The sequence below is a fragment of the Mustela nigripes genome, chromosome 1 (genome assembly GCF_022355385.1).
Source record: "Mustela nigripes isolate SB6536 chromosome 1, MUSNIG.SB6536, whole genome shotgun sequence".
Classification (NCBI taxonomy): Eukaryota; Metazoa; Chordata; class Mammalia; order Carnivora; family Mustelidae; genus Mustela; species Mustela nigripes.
The window spans coordinates 130168402-130183851 of NC_081557.1; the positions used below are offsets into that span (position 1 = coordinate 130168402).

General features: G+C 45.6%; 1 protein-coding gene across 3 annotated transcripts in view; it reads left to right on the plus strand.

Moving 5' to 3' along the window:
* Positions 1-15450, plus strand: part of FHIP1A (FHF complex subunit HOOK interacting protein 1A) — a 228014-nt gene that overhangs the window by 189067 nt on the left and 23497 nt on the right. For all 3 annotated transcript variants that reach the window (XM_059373742.1, XM_059373760.1, XM_059373751.1), the window contains 2 exons: positions 11725-11892; positions 12807-12886. In XM_059373742.1, the coding sequence (XP_059229725.1) occupies positions 11725-11892; positions 12807-12886 (248 nt within the window). The remainder of the gene's footprint in view (positions 1-11724; positions 11893-12806; positions 12887-15450) is intronic.

Below are 15450 nucleotides of genomic sequence, written 5' to 3' on the forward strand. Positions count from 1 at the left end.
TGTCTGGTCTAACTGAGGTGTCGGGCTTTCTTCCCCTTCTGAGTTCTGATAAGCTGAGAACTACAAACAAGGGAGACAGAAGGTCAGTGTAGGGCCTTTGTTATCAATACAACTGATGCTGGAGCATAGGGTTTACACCTGTGGGTTAGATTGCCTAATATTGGGGCGCCAGGGTGGCTCAGTTGAAAGAGCATCCCACTCTTGGTTTCGGCTCAGGCAGTGATCTCAGATCGAACCCTGCCTCGAGCTTGGTCTGCTGTGGGCTTGGAGCTCACATGATGTTCTCTCTTCCCCTCCCCCTACCTCTCCTGCGTGTGCTTTTTCTCTAAAATAAATAAATAAATCCTTAAAAAGAAAGGAAAAACAAAAAACAAAAGATTGCCAATATCGACCCCCCATAGAAGCTGTGGCGGAAGGAGTGGAGAAGAATGTGTACTTCCTGCTGGCGGTCTGGCTCCCTGACAAAGAGAGAGAGGAAGGGACAGGCACCTCCAAATGACAAGCTGCTACTCCTCTCCCGGGGGAGAGGCGTTAATGGGGGTGGGCAGAGAGGCCAGAAGGACTCTGCTGGGTGATCCTGCATGTGGGAAGAAACACTCAGACCAGTTTTTTCTACCAGGTTGACAGAAGTAAGACCTTTCTAAATTCTAGAGATTTGCAAGTGGTAATTCATATCACAAAAAAATGAAGAGGAGTGGTTTAGATGGCATTGCCGTGTTGAAGAGCCCATAATGGGTGCCTGTCGCTTGCAGAAGAGAAGCCAGACTCCCTTCCTCCTCTCTGGAAACCTGTCGTCGTTGTCTGTCCTTGTCTTGCATGTTAACCTTCCTTGCCCTGAGGTGTTCACGTGCAGATGTGAGGTCAGAGTAGTGCCTTTCGTGGCCTCTGTTCTTGTTACCGGTTCCTGCTGGATCATTCTTCCTACGTCCTGTCTGTGCAGAATAGACTCGTCTGTTATGTCCTGGGACAGTCCCCATATTGGGCTCAAGCCCTGCCCCGTCGCACACACCTGCCTCTCTCAGCTCTGGCTCCGAAGTTCGGCTCGCTGGCCCCGCTCAGCCTCCCACCGGGTTCGCCACGTGAGTCTTAGCAGCCAGCTCCTGAAAGTGCCACAAGGGACAGGATGCTTCTTGTACTTCTTTTATGTGTCCCCAGATGCTGGTTTACTGTACACATGAAAAGCACTCTGTAGATATGCGGTCCGTTAAATAAATGTATCAAAAGGACGTGGCTTGCACCCTCTTCACTATGTTAGAATAGGGTTATGCGGGCTTGGCTGGGAGATAAGATTACCAAGGCAAAGGACAGAAATTAGCTCTTGTCTCATGTCACTGATATGAAATCAAAGAATCTCATGGTTTTGGAACGGAGAGGGTAAGATCATCTGGTTCAATGCCATCATTTCACAGCTGAGCATACTAATGCTCGTGATTTGAAAAGAAATATTCAGAGACTGCGAGCTTCCGTTTGGGAGAGGAAGAGAGGCTATGAAATAGGTGGTATTTTCATTGCCTTCGCATCAGATTATCCCCAGAAGGCTTACGTGGTGGCTTTGTATTTACATTAGGGAGTCCTCTAAGTGTTCCAAAGTGCTTTTCTATTATCTCATAGCGCCTTACCTTATGCTCCCACTAATATCTGTGGAGGAAGGCGCTTTGCACAGAAGCTCTCACCCCATCTCGTCATTGGCCTTCTTCATCGACATATGCAAATTTGCTCTGCTGGATTACATCGCAGGTCAGGGGAACCTTCTTGCTTTACAGCGGGAGCAGAGAAGATGCCAAAAGATTGCTTGACTTGCCCAAGGTCACCGGACTCCAAGGATTAAAATGCAAGTGTTGGACATTCCCACTGCGGTCTGTTTTCTGCTACCCCCTGCTGCCTTTTGCATCCTTAAATTAATATCTGTAGACTTTGAGAATCCTGGTTTAGAAGAGAAGCTCATTTTCGATTCCTTTATTAGCTGAGTGAAAGAACAGCTAACACCAGTACTTAACCACCCAGAGTAGACTAAGCTCAGCGCGAGGACAGCCGGGGTGAGTGCGGAGAGAGGACGCTGCCCTTTGCCCATGTGGCACGGAAAGCAGGAGTGGATACTACAGGAGGACAGGCCAGCCAGCCCGCTCTCAGCATCTCCGAGGTCCCAGGCAGATTTTCCCAGTGCAGATTCACTATTTACTATATGTTGTAGAGACCCCAAGACATCAGTAGTAATATTCAACTACTTTATAAAAATGTCAAACAAAATAATCACAGTGTTTTGGTTTTTTCTACCAGTGTTTCTATGAAATTGTGAATATTTTAGATTTTTAATTTAAAAATACCAGATTTTAGTGTTGACTCTTATTCGTTTATTGGTTAACAGAAAAATTAACAGATAAGTATCTATATACATTTTAAACAGTTTTCAGACACTGAGTCTTGTCATAGTAATGAGTCACAATTTTGGTTTGATAGGTTGCAATTAAAAAACAATAAAATAGAAAATATCAGAATGCCTTGTACTTAGTAACGGTAAATATCATATATTATTGTAAAACATCATTCTTATGATGGGTCCTGGTTAAGAAATTTTTGAAAAATGCTGTACTTATGTTTGGGAGGATTATTTGGGGAATGGGCTATGACATTAGTCTCGACACTACATTTCAGCCTGATCGTGGGCTGCCAATTGGTCTTCTCCTGATATAAAACCTTCATTATTAATTCATTCACTCAAGAAATACATTTTGAACATCCAGTATATGTGAGGCACTATTCTAAATGCCAGCATGAGATTGCTATAGCAATTTACTTACAAAGAAGAGAGACCACTATATCAGTTCGCATAAGGTTTAACAAAAACAGAAAACTCCCTTAATGTGACAGAAAACTTCCTTTAGTAGTCCTTTTTTTATTCCATACACCAGTTCTTTTCACACCTTACTAGCCAAGACAGGTACAGCCAGACCTAGATGTAAAGGTCGGAGGGAACTGTAGTTTTTTAGCTAGAAAGTTAAGGCTCATTCCCAAGGAAGAGAGGGAGACTGAATATTGGAGGTTGGGAGGAGGAGCAATTAGAAGTGCCTGCCACAAACCTCCAGGTTTCTTATATGTTAACAAAATTCTGTTTCTGTGGATGGGAACCTGTAACTTTCTGTTATTCTTCTGTAGAAAAGCATAGTCTGGGCAGCTGTACAGCTGTACTTGCTGTGTACTGCACAAGTATGCCCTGCTAAGGGAGCAAAGAGGGGAGATGGAGTTGGAAGAAGAAGCCACAAGTTAGGAGCCCAAACTGTATTCATTTTCTCAAGGTGTGCGCGTGCGCGCGCGCGCGCGCGCACACGCACACACACACACACACACACACACACACCCAGCTTTTTAGAATCTGAATCAGCTGCAAGATACTGTAAACCTTCCTCCTCTCCGACCTCTCTGTGGTACTTCATGTCACTTTTCTTCCAGGGTAGGAAAGGAGAATTAGGGTTATAAATTAAGCTTGCATTTACTTTTGATTTGAAATGGGAAATTAGATTTCTTTCTTTCTTTCTTTTGAGCTTCAACAAGTGCACGAGGGAGATAATGCTGTACCAGGGGATCCAGGGCTTAAGCATCAGAATTATGGAAAGATAGGAAGGGTCCCACCCTGCTGGCGCAGAGAACCACACAAAGTAGCTCGCACAAAGCCCCGCCTTATCTGAGACAGCCAGGTGGTATCGGTTCTTGGAAGCCATTGTGGAGAGGGGAGGGGGGTCTGGTTTGAAAGTTGGTATGAATCTTCTGTTCTTTCCCTGCCCACTCTTCGGAGCATATGAAACATTTATCAGCAACAAATGCCCTGCAAATGTTTCTCCAAGTTGTCACAAGAAAACTGAAAAAAAAGGCAAACAGAAAGGAGGTTCACCAGCTACGTATTTTCCATTCTTGGCCTAGTTTTCTTTTGCCTCACACTAACTTTTTTGCTCTCCCCACAACCCCCAGCCATGTTGAGGTCTGACTTGCATTTCAGGTGAGGTAGACACAGAATCACTCTGATGGGGTGCGTGCCCCTGTGTGCCTTACCTTGTGACTGTCCAGTGCCAGGTGATGAGCATGCTGGGGATAACAGAGAAAAAGGACCAGACAGACTAGAATGATTGAATTGATTTGGGCAGACACCTGTGCATTTTCTCAATCTTCCATTGTGCTGAAGACTTTCCATCTCATGGAAACCAAGCCAGGAGTGAAATCTGTCTTTTGTCATCAGGGCTTGCCTTTGTTATAGTCTTTAGTGTCTAGGAAAATTGGTCTGGGTAGAAAACTCCAGTCCAAATAATACCTTTAACCCAGCAGGCAGACTGAATGAGGAGGGAGGTGGTAAGCCTTAGAATGGTTCTCAAATACTTGATCCTAAAGAAGCTGCTGGTTGAGACTCGGGCCCATGAACCATATCCCATCTGCTGTTGGGTTTTAAAGTCAGTCTCATCAGAATTCACAATAGGAGTGTCTTCTTAATCAGGAAGAGAAATTAGGAGGAAAACCAAGGAAGCTTTTCTTTTTTCCCCAAAGGATCACTTTTCAAGGTTGCTGTAATTCAAGAGCATGGCATGAGTTGGGCTCTGTATTTTCAATGAAATGTTATTTGAGATAAAAGGAAAATATTCTCTCCTTTTCACGTGACAAGTCAAGTGAATCTAACCATCTTGCTAATGAAGGCCTCCCCAACGTGAACTGTAAAAACAGTGTTTTTATTAGTAACAGGACTGCTGATATCCATCTCAGCACATTTATTGATTACCCTCTGAGTCCCCGCCCTTGTATCAGGTGCTCTGAGAATTCACCCTGTAGGTCAGACACGGTCGTTTCTTTCTTTTTTTTTTTTTTAAATATTTTTTTATTTTTTATTTATTTGACAGAAATCACAAGTAGACGGAGAGGCAGGCAGAGAGAGAGAGAGGGAAGCAGGCTCCCCGCTGAGCAGAGAGCCCCATGCGGGACTCGATCCCAGGACCCTGAGACCACGACCCGAGCCGAAGGCAGCGGCCCAACCCACTGAGCCACCCAGGTGCCCCGACACGGTCATTTCTGCAGTACGCGTGCAATCCTAAAGTTCGGGAGAATGCATTAGGAAAACCAGGAAAGGAAATGGACTTAGCCTAGAGGGCAGGAAGCTGAGGGTTTAACAAGACTCCCAGAATAGGAAGCATAGTCGAGTTTGGGGAGGTGGCATTTTCCTATCACCCCCTCTTTGCATGAGCCCAGGGTGAGGCATACTGCAAACTGTAGGGTTGGAATCTCCGTTTACCATGAGGAATGCTTTCTGGCTGGAAAGACCTGAGCTGTGCTGCCAAAGGAGACGGTGGGTCCATCTGGGTCCAGAAGAAGGGAGAGTGGATCTCTGTGTGTTGGCTACCAGAAGCATAGCCCCTCTCTTTCTGAGTCCCCTGCTCCAGCCTTCCTTGGGCTCTGGCAGCACACCATAAGACCCTTTCATTCAGGAAGCATCCTTGTGCTCAGGTGACCTCCATTCTCCTGAGGTTGTGCAGGCTCCCGCTGGAGCAATATGCTGGGAAGAGTCCTTCTTTACACAGGAGGTGTTCAGAGACTGCCCAGGGCCAGAGATGTGTTTTTTATGGTTGTTCATACTGCAACCGAGAAGCATCTTTCAGAAACAACTAGGAAAGAGCCGAGGGATGGATGGAGGCCAGAGGCCATCGGGGGGGAGAAGCCTTGGATCTTTGCTTCTGAGCGGAAACGCCCCAAGGTTTCTCTGTTAATTCTGACCTTTGAATCAAACTCTGAAATAGTCCAAAATGCATGTTTTATGTGATCTTTGGAGTATTTCAGTAGCTAAATTCCATCCCATGAGGTTCAAATGTAACAGCTCCTGGGTTGACTTACACTCTGGTAAGTTCTATTATAAGGAAGTAGTAGGGTACAAATTATGAACACATAGCACAGGAAGGGAAGCTTTAGAAATGATTTGCTGACTGTTCCTTGGAGAGGTTTATGATAGGCAAGAGAAAGTGTACTATATTTAATGAATTAACTCATAAATATGAAATTGATTTAATTATTACATCTAATGTATTACAGGTACCTTGAAGAAGGAGTAAAGGGGAGACACTGGCTTTATTTTTAACATTTTTCCTTGAGATGTGTTGCTGATGTCACTGTGGCTGTCATTTTAATTTCTCCTTCCTTAAGTATTTTAGGAATAAGTAGCCAAACTCATTGACTTTGGGCTTCCCCTTTGATTAACTCCCCAGCCCGCCTGTGGCAGAGTCAGCAACAGGCGTGGCCTAGAGGTCAAGGAGTAGAAGGGAGGAAGAAGGGATGGGGGGGTGGCGGCTGACTCATCCACTGCAGGCTCTTTGCAGACTTGGAATAACTGAGCGTCTTCCATCCTGAATTTTTGGCTGAAAAAGTGGGGCTGCTTGCTGAGAACCAGGGTGTCTGTCTTCCCTTCCATACTTCCATGCTCTTTGTGCTCTGTATTCTTGGAGGGAGGAAGTTGGCTGTGGCCCACACACTGAGCCAATGCCCTCAGCTGCCCTCGGGTGAACGAATCCTGTGCACGGCCACCAGCTCGTCTGGCAGCAGCAGGAAGGTCTTAGCCTGTGTTCCCTATGGAGGTCCCTTTGAGCCTGTTCCACGCGATCCAGCCTCCTCATTCCTTTCCTCTCTGCTGCTTTCGGTGGGCAGGGTTCAGCTGTGTCTCACCGTTTCCTCCCCCTCCAGCGAGATCAGCTGAGTCTGAGGGCTCGCTGATGATCTGGGCGAGCCCCCGGTTAGCAAGTTTTCTCCCGTATGTTGAAGGAAATGGCAAGGAAAGGTGGCTTCTAACTTGGAGAGGATGCAACAGTCACCTGACCCCACTCCCTGCCACCTGCCTAAGTGACAGATGGTAGAACCCATCTGTTTGTTCCAATGTGACTGGATCACAAAAAAAACAATTAGCAGGTGGGAAATTTGTTTTTCAGGACACACACATAAACCTGCCATTACAGAGAGGACTCTGGTGCTAATTTAGATGCAAATGGAATTGCCCAACTAGAGCTGATTACAGAAAGGTCAGAATGTCTGTATGCTCAATTTCACTCCTACGCTAGGCATTAAGTTAAAGTGCCGCCACGATGGTGGCCGATGGTGGCCGTGTTGGCTGGGCTTGGGGCTGGCCTTCCTTTCAGAGAGTTTTGAATTACAGAAGCAGAAGGTGACCCACGGTATCAACTCCTCCCTTCCCACCTATCCCCTTTTAAAGGAGAACAAGCTCTATTTTGTCCCTTTTCTGGAGAAGCTTGGGATACTGATTAAAACAAGCAAGCAAAATATGTGCGTGGTTGGAGCTTTTAGGCTAAAATAGAAAGGAGTAGATGGACAGTGAATTCAGTTGCTGTCCTTTTGGGAGTGCTGATCCCACCTGTACATAGAAGCACTGCTTCTGGACTCAGACCACGCTGGGTCAGAGCCTGGAGTGAGGGACTGGTGACGGGAACAGGGGTGAGGGGATGGCCGAAAGGCTGGTGGGTTGGTTTGTTTGTTTGGTGCCTTGTACTCTAGTGCTTTTTAGATGTCTCTGACTGTAACGCATGGCCCCAAATTTATTCATTTGAGTGTGTGTGTGTGTCTATATTTTTTACTGACTAGATAACAAAGGCCATGCATATGTAATATATTGCATTATATCTAATTTGAACAAAATAGACAGACAGAAGTTTCCCAAAACAGTACCTACTCCGTGCAGCATACCCTAATATTTATGGTTTGAATCTGGTCTCCGTGATGAGTGAACCAATACATCGATTTCACTTTCCACTTTCGGATCTCAGACTCTAGTTTGAAAACACCAGTTTAAGGGGCTGATGAAGACACTCAGTGTGGTGGGGGACCTGGGTGAGGGCTAGTGGAGGGTAGAGAAGGTGGGTGAAGAAAGGGATTGATTTCAAAGGATCCACTTAACTCGGCTTGGTCCAAGTAAGATTATGTCCCTGAGTCAGGGCTCAGGTTCCATTCTAGAACTGGGGTTAGAAAGTTGCACGCAGAAGGGTGCCTCGGCAGACACATTGTTTAGGTTCATGCTTGTGCTTTATCTTGTCAAGGATAAATATTTGTTTGTGGACAGAGTTTTCCTTAGGTTATTCCTGTCATTATGGTCTGCCTTTAGTCAGAATTAACATTCCTAGGCTGGAGTATCCTTAAATTTTCTTGTGTCTTATATGGTAGTAAGGCAGAACCTCATTTCCTAATTCTTCTAGTATTTCTACCTAGATTTGTAGCCACCTGAAATTCCTTACAGAACAAGAGAAATGGATACTGACTGTCCTCTGTAAGGCAGAAGGTCTTAAGTACATCAACAACTGATTGTCCTTCGTAGTTGGACCATGAAGAGGATGCTTCTGTCCCCTTGGGCTAATTCTTCCTTTTCAGGGGCATGAGTGGCAACTTTGGTTTTGCATTCCACGCAGCAGAGCTGCTGTCCCCTGGTGGTTCAGCGTTAGCTTTCCAGTGATCATACTTAGGCTCTGGTCTCATCCTCCTTAAGGAGCATGTCTATTTGGGGGATTAGAGGAAGATTCTGCAAAGTAAGATAATGGGGCAGGAAAAGATTTTCTGGGATAAAAGTCTTCTGAGGGCTCCTTGAATATGGAGGAGGGAAGAGACAGAAAGAGAAGGGAACCAGATTTTCTTGGCTTGGGTATTAGTTTAAGGTGAGGGTGACCTCGATTTACAAAGAGGTTGCAACTTGATGCTTAATAAAATTGGGTTTTGGCATTTATACCATGTTATGTAAATGCCAGCCCTCCAAGTGTTTTTCTTAAATCCTCTTAGCTCATAAATGACAGCTTTGATTGCTAAAAATAATAATAATAATAAAATCTTTCATTTATGCAGCCTAAGAGTAGTAAACAATAGATGCTTAATGCCCTGCTTTCATGTCAGCCCCCAAAGACCGAGACTTCTATTCTAAAGGGTTTATTGCTGTGCTTTTGAGCTTATTAAGGTCATGTGTAACTTAAGGGGGGGGAAAGCTGGTGGTGCATTGTTGGTGCAAAGACTGCTCCTGGAATTCTGCAGGATTTATCAGCGCCGCAGCTCAGTAAGTAAGGTTGAAATGCACTATCTCAGAAACTGCATGCATGCATGGCCTGTTCAAAAAGTGCTACTTTTTTCCCTAGCCATTTAATTATTAGGGAATCGGACTTCTGCCTACATGACTTTAGATTCAGTTTCGGCTAAAGGACCCCGAGACTGCGGCAGCAGAACAGGTGCGAGCTAACGGAGCTGCGTGTTTGGTGGTGGTGTGGGTCGTTTCCCCTTTAGCTATATTTGGTGACATCCATTATTCTGTAGGTGTTTAGAAAAAAAATGCCCCCCCCCCCTTTCAGGGGCCCTCAGAGCAGAGGGCCAGAGAGGAGAGATGAATTAAAAAATTGAGCTCAGTTCCGGCAAATGTAAATCACTAGGACCTCAGGGGCTATCATTTATTCAGGAAATGTTATAGGCAGTCCCTTCACTTGCCAAACTCTGTACATTGCACTGGAGTAATACACAAGCCACAGCGTGCATCCCAGGACAGCATTAAGAGTGCCATGAGTCTTGGACCAGAGAAGACCAAGAAACACAGGGACGGAAGCAGTGGGTTTCAGGAGCAGGGGCAGCTCCTGAGAAACACTTTTCTCAGAAGGTAATTTATTTGCCAGGTGGTTGAGGTTTACGTTTCCTTTGTTTTATCTGGGCCACAGAGAGCCCTGTAAAGTTGGCCAGATGACACAGTGGTGTGTTGAATGTTTTGAGGGCTTGCGGCATGGGTGCTGAGCTGGAGGGGCAGAGTGTTTGCCCTCTGATATGTGCATGCTCAGGCCGCTCACTGTCCGCCCCAAGAGGGTGAGTTCACCTGTACTGTGTCAGCGTGCCTGACTTAGCGTAAAGAAGATAGACAACACTGATATGGTCGTATCTTATCCATCTGGACTCCTCTGTCTGGAACATCCCTAAGGCTCAAGAAAATTTATTTTATTTTTATTTTTTAAAAAGATTTTATTTATTTATCTGAGATAGAGCAAGAGTGAGAGAGCCAAGAAGGGGGAACCGCAGGCAGAGAGAGAAGCAGCTCTCCATCAAGCAGGGAGCCTGACGTGGGGCTCGATCCCAGGACTCTGGGACCTTGACCTGAGCCGAAGGCATCTTCTCAACAGACTGAGACACCCAGGTGCCCCGCCCCCCTGCAAGAAAATTTATAAAAATAATTTAAGCCTTTATGTACGCATACACCTGCATGGGGCCTATCTATACTTATAGAGCAGAGAGAGATCTGATTTCTAAGCTGCTTTGTGGCTTCTGAAGGCAGAACATTCCAAAGGGAAGAGGAGTGTGTTATAAAAGAAATGACCAGTCCCAGTATGATAATATGACAGTTCACACTTCGAAAGGAAGGAAGAAAGAAGTGAATAACTGGAAAAGAGAAGATGTAATCATTCAAGAAGCCTCGCTTTCTGTTTCACTTAACATCAAGTGATCAAGGGTGTTAGACTCAGGACTGGGGAGATTTCTAAGATTTCGAGGGCAGAGTGGTGGAGTCTGAGATTTGCAGCTGTTGCCTTGGTGATTTTCATGCCTCCCAGGGTGGGTAATTCTCTACAGACAGTAAGGCAGCAGATGACCCCTGTTCATGAAGAGGTGTGGAACTTTGCTTTTGGGAAGCTAAAGAATAGGGGCGCCTGGGGGGCTCAGTCGTTAGGTTCTGCCTTCACTCAGGTCATGATCCCAGGGTCCCGGGATCGAGCCCTGTATGGAGCTTCCTGCTCACCGGGAAGCCTGCTTCTCCCTCTCCCACTCCCCCTGCTTGTGTCCCCTCTCTCGCTGTGTCTTTCTCTGTCAAATAAATAAATAAAATCTTTAAAAAAAAAAAAAAAGTAAGAAGAAGAAGACAGAGAATTGCATATGAGCTCTGAAAATACTCCCTATCAAAATGTTGAAAATCCAAAGGCTTTGAGTACCAAATCCTTGGCACTTCGAAAACTTGACTGTTCAGAGTCTTCTCTTCCCTGCAACACTCACATTCTACTGCAAGGAAATTCACACCACGTAGACAGTACTCGTTTGTGTTATTTAAAAAAAAAAAAAAAAGTCAGTTACTTTAGAAGTAACACTTTATGTATGTTATTCAGTTATACAAATTTGACTTGCAACATTCCAGAAACCTATCTAGACATCTGCGGAACTCTGCGTCTGTCCCTCTTAGTTCCCACTGATGATGTTATTTCGCTTATGAGATTCTACGTCTATACCCATCTTCCTGGACAGAAAATGTGTCCTTACATTTTCTAGCTCCTGGTATATAGCAGGGTCCAATAAATATTTATTGGATGACTACTAACGAAACAGTTACACTGGGCGTTCTAATTAATTCTTTACCGACCACGCAGATACTTTCTATGATCTCTTTTTTCCCCTTTGTGGTTCCACACTAAAATCTTTATGGTATTTGAACTGCATTTGATGATTAGAGTTGTCAGAACACTTGAATTGCTTTTTTATGTCTTTGCTTCTCCCTTACTGAATTGAAGGGCGGAAGCAGCATGAGGTGTCGTGGAATGTGAATAGGTTATAGGCTTCAGATGCGGCTCTGAAGCGGGTTCTGGTGGATGGTGTGTCCTTGCCTTGATGGGGTCACTGCGGTGAGGCCAGGGGCCTTTGGGGAAACATGGATCACAGCATCGAGAGGACGCTCACTTGTGCTCATTCTGTCGTTGGTCCCAGGTGACTGTGGAGGAGGTCATGACCACAACTGCGTATCTGGACCTTTTCCTGCGTAGTATCTCCGAGCCAGCGCTACTCGAGATCTTCCTCCGTTTTATCCTTTTGCACCAGCATGAGAATGTCCACATCCTAGATACCCTCACCAGCCGAATCAACACCCCATTTCGGGTAAGGAGAGCCCCAGAGGAATGGACTTTATAACTCAGAACAAATTTCAGGAGAGTTTGTTTTGGGAATAAATGAGGAATATTATTTTTTCTATTCTTGTAGCTCTTACTATTATGACAACCATTCTGAATTCCACCAACCAGGTTTTAAGTCCATCCTGCCTAGCAGACAGACTAGACTAGCACTTTCTCACTGGGGCAAAAAATTACTTAAGTGGTCTGATGGAATGATAAAAAGCTTACTCCCAAAAGGGTACAATCAGTTTATAATAAACCTTTGGGTATCCTCCCTGTTTGCCGTTTATCTTTCCTTTTCGGAAATTAGAGAGTGAATGAATTCTTGTTTTTGACTGAGCTTCTTAGAAAAGTGTATCATCATAGCCTCAGCACTATTGGAAATGGAACCGAGGAGAATGTATGCCCCAAACCCAAGAGATAAGCCAAGAGGAGCTGAGGCGTGAGCTAAGAACTCTAGAGGGGGTGCTGGTCAGGGCATTTGCAATTTTCTGGTAGCTCTGTCTTGTAAATAACCAGCACCATATTTGAAGATAACTTGGGAAAACAAGTGCCAAGCAGGAGATCATGTGTGTGAGTGTGTCCGTGTGTGTATTGGAGAGTGGTAGGGACTTGCTTATGTGGATCTGTAAAAGTCGGAAATAAGAGCAAACGCATTTCGGAGGAGGGTAACTCTGTGTAATGGCATAATTCTAGGCATAGGCTTTCTAATCAAATCCTATAGGAGAACGAAAAGCCTTCACACACCTTCTTCACACACACACAACAGGAGCATGTTTTTATCAAAGCTGCTAAAAAAGGAGGCCATTTTATTTTGTAATTCTGATTTATTTTCCATCTGTGGGGAGTAGAGCTATCCTTCCAATATATGAAATAGAATGTGTGTTTATTGCTTCCCAGCTCTGTGTGGTGTCCCTGGCATTATTTAGAACTCTTATCGGTTTACATTGCGAAGATGTGATGTTACAACTAGTTCTAAGGTGAGTTGCCATCTTTTGTTCTCTCTAAAGGAAAACTCAAGTCTATACTAGTGCTATTATATTTGGGGGGGGGGGTGGTTAATAGAAGCTAAATAGGGGCCATGCTTCTAAGGAAAAATTTTACCAAGGATATGAGTCTAATTTCTCTGTATTATTTCCCAAAGTTCATTTTAGTTTTACTAACAAGAGTTTTTAGGGGGCTAAGTACATTGTATTATAATATATCCTCCTGGAAATAATAGGCTCTTTAGAAATCTACAGACTCTGAAAACTCCTCTGGTCTGCGGCTGAATGACCTTCTCCCGAAGTACATTTCTGGGGGCGTGTGGTATAGGAAATGACTTTCCCAAATATGAAATGTTCTTGATATATAATTTCTATGACTCTTGCTTTCCTAATGGTACATTGACAACATGCACTCTCTGACCTCAGAGGATGTTTCAATTAAATTCGGTAAATATTTAATGAGTACTTCCTGGGTACAAGTCAGAAGAGAGTAGGGCATGGGGTAGACAGATTGGAAAGGACTTCTAAACAAGGTAGAAAAAGCATGACCTCCAGAAGTACAGGTGAGAAACGTGTCGGCAAACAGCTGTTATTTGAGGAGAGGTGTCAGGAAGCAACGTGGACGGCTATTAGGATGACACCCATCTGGTTGTTAGGCAGGGGGCCTCAGGAACACGGAATCCTGCCTTGGCCTAGCTCTGCCTCTCCTTCTGGGGTCCCGCAGGGAAGCATCTGCTTTGGTAAAGGAAGAGAGGAAGAGTTGGTGGGGTGCGTGCCTCCTACCTCTCTGTCTGGTGGTGTGGAAGCAAAAAGGGAAAAAGCCAACCAGGGCTGCCTACCACACCCTTCTCCCCCCTCCCCATTTTAATGGATGTTCTGACCCTTCCTTTGACCCCTCCTTGGGAAAGAGGGCAGAAGAAGCCTGGGGCAGGGGAAAGGGAGAAGACTTGGACTGGCCCCTGGTTGCCATTGAGCTTTTGACATCACACTGAGGAGATGGCATTCCAAACGAAAGTGACGACGTCTCCGGCATGCTAGCCGTGGAAAGGTAGGGGGATGGCAAGGTGATGGTGGGGCAGGAGCACAGGCCGCACCCAGGAACATGTCAGAAATGCAGGTGCTTGGCCTTGTCCCAGGTGTGCCAACTCGAACTCTGGGGGTGGGTGGGACCCAGCGAGCTGTGGTTTAACGCACTCTGCAGGGGATTCAGCTGCGCCGCCAATTCTGAGAACCACTGGTTGAAGGAGGGTACAGTGCTGCTCGAGCCTTCTACAAATGGACTGGTTAGAAAAGCCAGGCTGGGCAAGGTGGTGGCGGATCCTGGTGGAGCCTTACAGAGTTGCCATTTGATGGGAGAGCATCTCTCCTTCATTTTGTCACTGTAAACAGAGTCTTAGGGGTTTAGAGGAGGTCATAGTAACTGATCTTAAGGCATTGGCAAAGACCAACTCTAATCACGAAGACAGAGCCTTGGTAGTCTGGCTAGGACATTTGGGGCAGAACGGCCCATCCTGATAGGATTGCTTCAGCCGCCCGTCACGTCTCTGCTGACATGAGGGATGCATTAGCAAAGCCTGAACATAATCCGTCATAGACACTTGTTAAAGCCCTTTTTTATTGCCAAAAACCAGCCTTTGGCTCCAACAAGGCTAAAACCTGATTATATTTAAATGTTAAATTTGTAACCACTGCTTCTTGGGAGGCATGAAACACAGCCGTCCTTGTCAGGGGCCCTGGAACCCCGCAGAGCTTCTCCCCTCTGAGCTGCCATGTCAGACTGGGCCCGGCTACTGGCCTCTGGCCATTTGGGGCCTTCCACGCGGGGAACGAACACTCCTCACCTTTGTCTTCTCATAAAGTGGTGCTCGTTGTGTTCAAAACTGTCCTCAGAGACAGCATTGGCTTCTTTTTTGAGATCCAGGCATGTACCACATGAAGGGGAAGAGACCAGCTCATGGCTGCGACATTTCTGTGTGTGGGTCAGGGCTAGTTGTTTTGCCTGGGGTCATGGAAGACTTGTTGCATGTACCCACCTGCTCTCAGGCTCTCTGAGCCTGACTGCCTTCCCTGCTGAGGGTGATGTGATGATATGATGATGATCGTGGCCCTAGATGTAATATTTTATTTCTAATTCCTCCTCACTGCCTCGGAGATGCCACTAGGGGAGCCGATGAGGGGACGTATGTGGGAGTCAGGCACGTGGTGGCCTTGTGGGAAGCCTTTGCTTCCTGGTCTCTGACCTCTGACAGGTGGGCTCCTTCCCATCTCACATTTTATTTTATTTATTTATTTAGTTAGTTTTTAAAAAGATTTTGTTTATTTATCTGACAGACAGATTACATGTAGGCAGAGAGGCAGGCAGAGAGAGAGGAGGAAGCAGGCTCCCTGCCCGACGCGGGGCTCGATCCCAGGACCCTGAGATCATGACCTGAGCCGAAGGCAGAGGCTTAACCCACTGAGCCACCCAGGCGCCCCCCCATCTCACATTTTAAATTATTTTTAATTGTCATAACATACATAATGGAAAATTTGCTACCATCACCGTACAGTTCAGTGGT